This window comes from Chlamydomonas reinhardtii (assembly GCF_000002595.2).
Source record: "Chlamydomonas reinhardtii strain CC-503 cw92 mt+ unplaced genomic scaffold scaffold_19, whole genome shotgun sequence".
NCBI lineage: Eukaryota > Viridiplantae > Chlorophyta > Chlorophyceae > Chlamydomonadales > Chlamydomonadaceae > Chlamydomonas > Chlamydomonas reinhardtii.
In genome coordinates this window covers 20,001-24,245 of record NW_025061532.1, presented here as the reverse complement: position 1 = coordinate 24,245, position 4,245 = coordinate 20,001, and the positions used below count along the sequence as shown (strand labels likewise).

Sequence of the window (4,245 nt, the reverse complement as noted above, 5' to 3'; positions counted from 1 at the left end):
CCCCACCTCCACCTCCACCTCCAGGCCTTCGAGGCCGTCAAGGCGCGCACCCCATTCCATTCACACCCAAACTCACAACCAATAATTGGTTCGTGTTACTACATTTGTATAATTTACTTCCAGGCCTTCGAGGCCGTCAAGGCGCGCACCTCGGTGGTTCCCTTCGCCGCGCTGGCGGACGGCCGGCAGCAGCCGCCCGAGGGCTGGTGGCGCACCGAGTTCGCGCGCGCGCCCTACCTGGCCGTCACCGCCCTCACCATCGGCGCCTACTTCGCGCACCCGCTCATGCAGGTGGGGTGTGGGTGGGTGTGGTGTGGTGTGGTGGGGTGGGGTGGGGTGGGGTGGGTGGGGGTGTGGGATGCTGGGGTGGGTTGGTGGTATGGGGCTGGGTGGTGTGGGGCTGCGGGGTGGGGAGTAGGGGTCGGGAGGGCATGTGGGATCGGGCTGGGGGTTTTGGGTGGTGTTGGGTGGTGGGACGCGGGTGACGGGGACGGGGATGGGGACGGGGATGGGGACGGGGCCGCTGGTTGGGTCGGAGTAGGGGTGGGGTCGGGTTTCGGCCGGGTTCGGACGGACGGCCCCGGCTGTCGACGGCCGAACGGCGGGCTGAGGCTGAGGCGGTTGGACGTGGGGGGTTGGCAGGGTTGCGGGTGGGGGGCTTGGGGGTTAACTTTGAACCAGTCCCGTAAGGAAACAGTCGCGCTGCAAGGAGAAACTGCAGCCGCATGTGCGAGCTGTGGTACATCACCATAGGTAGTCGGGGGCTTGGGGGGCGGCGGGCCTGGATCTGCGGGGGTGGGGAGTGGGGATTCTCAGGGCTGTGATGTGGCCGGGGCAATGAAGGCTGATAGCCGATGGCTGCCTGCAACCCCTGTACTCCGTGGTCGCTCGTGGGCTTCCCATAATCGTCCAGCCCTGTTTGCCACCCCGCTGCCTGCACCCCCTGCGCTCCGTGGTCGCTCGCGGCCTCTGAGGAATGTCGGGAGCCCAACCCTGTTTGCCACCCCCGCCCTGTTCGGTCGTGGGCTTCTTGGATAATGTCGGGAGCCCAGCCCTGTTTGCCACCCCCGCCCCTGTTTGTTTTGTTTGTGCGGGCCATGCTCTGATAACTTCCTGATCGTATGCCTTCACTGCCTTGTTGCTCACTGTTTGCTGTTCGCGGTTTGTTCGATTGCGTGCAGGCCGCCTCCTACAGCCTCAAGTGGTAAACAGAGCGGCGGGATGCCCTCAGGCCGACCGTGGGCGCAGCAGCCTCGGTGTCAGCTGGATCGCAGTATGGACGGTGGGGACAGACGGACCGTGGGGGCAGGGGCCTGAACACAGCGCGCGTCAAATGGATGGGTCGCAATATGTACGGATGGACTGATGAAGGCGCCCGGAAGGGCGGGGGAGGGGGAACGGCACGCCGCCTCCTGCCCTACAGGCCGGCGCGTGCCGTGGCGTGTGTGTATTTTTGGGCGGCCGGCGGGTTTCAGATTCGGGAGCGGGGCGAAGGGGAATGGCCGGACGGGGGCGCGTGAGCAGCAGGCGCGGCCCAGGCGTGCGCGGGTGATGCGTGCGCCGGTATGCCGTGTGTGCCGGTGACTAGCACGCACACGCGGGCAAGAGGTGGTCGTGGTTGGATTAAGTTTGTGTGCGTGTGTGTATGTGCGCATGTCCTTTCGCGGCGGCGCGGCTTTCCCCACTTGGAAACAAAGGTGGTAGGTCGTAGGTACAGCATAGGAATGCACGGCGGAATGGGGCCATGTGGATTGTACCGTAATGTGTGTACGGCACGTACGGGCAAGACGAACAGGCAGATGGAAGAAAAGCAGTGCCGAGGGGATTGCTGCTCTGGCTGGGGTCTCCTTGGGGTGGCGTGGTGCTGATGTGCCCTGCGCCGTGGGCCCATAGTGGGGGCCCCATGTGTGTGTGTTTTGCTCGGTGATGATACCACCGACACGTAGCAGACCGGGATTGCAGCCGCGCTGCCGCTGCGGGCCGTGGCCTTCGCACTTGGTTGCACGCCGCATATGCAACTTGCGCTACTGACTGCCTGCTCTCGTGCTGCCTGCAAGCCCACTCCGCCATCCGCTCTGGTCTACGTACGCATTCGTTTCCATAACACTCGTTTTTATAGTTTTTTATGCACTTGTCCCCATCGCACCATTGCGTCCTTTCGTGTGACTGGCAACCGATCAGCCGGACCAAGTTGCCACTTATACACCAGAGCCAAAAGCAGCTTCTGTTGAAGTTGGGTCGCAAGCAGCAACAGCACATCCCGACGGAAGGTTTGGGCCCTTGGATGACTCGCCATCATGGCGCGGAGAAGGGCGGCCAGGAACAAGCAAGGAACACAGCAGGTTCAGGAGAAGCGCGTAGTAGACCAAACCCATTGCAGAAGTACCGGTAAATTGAATTCGGCGAGCAGAGGTGCATCATGGGGAGGGCAGGCCAGGGAGAGGCATGCCGCCCTGCCAGGCAGAGGCATGCAGCCCCTTCCTCTGCCGCCCATCCTGAGTGCATGCCCAAAAATTTTGCCAGGCCTGCCACAGACCACACCCGGCGACATGGCGCGTGTATAATAACACACACGCCGGATCTGCGTTTGAGGGGCTCTCGTGCTGCTCGGTCGAAAGAGATCACACACACAAACGCATCCCGGCCTGCCAGGCCTGCAAGTGCCTCCTTCCGCCGTTGCCTGCTGTTGTTTGGCGATCACATTGCATTGCTTTCAAGCCCGAAGCCGCACGCAACTGGAAGCCGCACCGCATACACTGCCCTCGTCCCTGGTATGCGCTCTGACACACCCGTGCACACACCTTTTGACCTGTTGACGCCCGCACGTCGGTGCTTGGCAAGCTCAGGTCGGCCTCGGGTGTGCGCCCCCTCTGTCCCCGTCATTCCAAGCACACACGCACACACACATACACACACGACGTGGAGGCGTGGAGCACTTGAAAGAAACAGGAGTACTATGCCAGGATTGCCAAGATTGCACAGCAGGCAGCAGAGTATTAGTCAAACGGGACGCCTGGGGCCTCTGGGGCATAGCGTTGTGTGCTGGGTCGTGTGAGGTCCCTCCACCGCACGCACAGGGCTTGCATCACCACATGCTTCAAGCCCTTCTCGCCAGCGGCGGCGCCTAACCCTGGAAGATGCAAGCTCTGCGCACATCCCACGTCACCCCACACCGGAGGCCGCCCGATCCACACAGCGTGCCAAACAAGCCCTTGGGCCTTGGCCCAATTGCCCCTTTCCAAACCCCACACACGCTCCATGGCTCAATTGAGCCCACACGCCGTCGCGCCGCCAAAGTCACACGTCAGAGGTAGGGCACCAGCGCTCATCCCCTCCGTGAGGAGATACGTCGTGTGTTTTGATTTGATTGGCTGCTATCAACGACAAGCAAGCAAGTCTCATTTGCGATCATCGTCCGCATGTACCGTACTCAGCGAAGTCTCATGAAGCATGTATTTAGCGAAAAGAACGTCCAACGTGTAAAGCCTGCCGTCGCCCTCGCGCCCACCACGCGTCGCCATGCGCGCGCGCACTACATTGTTTCAGGTTTCAGGGTTCAGAATTTAGAGAGTTTAGAGTCACGACTCACGAGTCCCAAGTCCAGAGGTAATCACACAAGTCACAACAACAAAAGTATTGCAACAATGAGTTTAGGGATGCGACCCGACCCAGCAATGGCCCTTTCCCACTGGCCGGGGAGGGCAGTAGGCATCCAAAGCCGGCACCGCCCGCTAACACCGGTGGCAGGCCAGGCCTGTCAAGCCAACTGCCACAGCAGCCGCAACCAACGGCCGTCGTAGCCGTCCCAAGCCTCCACCACCACCTCCGCCTCCGCCTGCTATTGCCACCTCCCACCTCCCATCTCCCATCTTCCGCCTCCCTCGCCACCTGGCCACCTGCCTGCTGCCGCCACCTCCACCTACCACCTCCACCTCCCACCCCTCACCCCCCGCAGTCTGCAGTCTACGTCTTCTCGAGTTATTTAACATGCATGGAACCCCCCACCTCCCACCTCACCAGCCGCCCCCTGGCGACATGGAGGCGCCGCCGCCGCCGCCGCCGGGGGTGGGCGCCTTAGGCGAGGGCGGGTTGGAGCCAGAGCGCTGCATCTGCTTCTGAATGTGCTGTGCGTGGTAGTTCTGTGGAGGGGGGGAGGGGAGGTGGGCACAGGCGGAAAAGTAATGGAAAAGTGGGGATCGGGGGAGTGGGGGGGGGGCGTTCATGTGGAGAAAGGCCGGGCGGGCG

At 62.5% G+C, this 4,245-nt stretch overlaps 2 protein-coding genes across 2 annotated transcripts in view; one reads left to right on the top strand and one right to left on the bottom strand.

Annotated features, from left to right (window-relative positions):
* Window positions 1-2,076, top strand: part of CHLRE_19g750247v5 (uncharacterized protein) — a 5,926-nt gene extending 3,850 nt beyond the window's left edge. Inside the window, exons 8-9 of the mRNA XM_043072833.1 lie at window positions 124-291; window positions 1,182-2,076. Of these exons, the coding sequence (XP_042914209.1) occupies window positions 124-291; window positions 1,182-1,208 (195 nt within the window). The 3' untranslated portion in view covers window positions 1,209-2,076. The remainder of the gene's footprint in view (window positions 1-123; window positions 292-1,181) is intronic.
* A 32-nt stretch (window positions 2,077-2,108) lies between these two features.
* CHLRE_19g750197v5 (uncharacterized protein) overlaps window positions 2,109-4,245 on the bottom strand; it is a 13,862-nt gene continuing 11,725 nt past the window's right edge. The window contains exon 18 of the mRNA XM_043072832.1: window positions 2,109-4,139. Coding sequence (XP_042914208.1) covers window positions 4,014-4,139 — 126 coding nt within the window. The 3' untranslated portion in view covers window positions 2,109-4,013. The remainder of the gene's footprint in view (window positions 4,140-4,245) is intronic.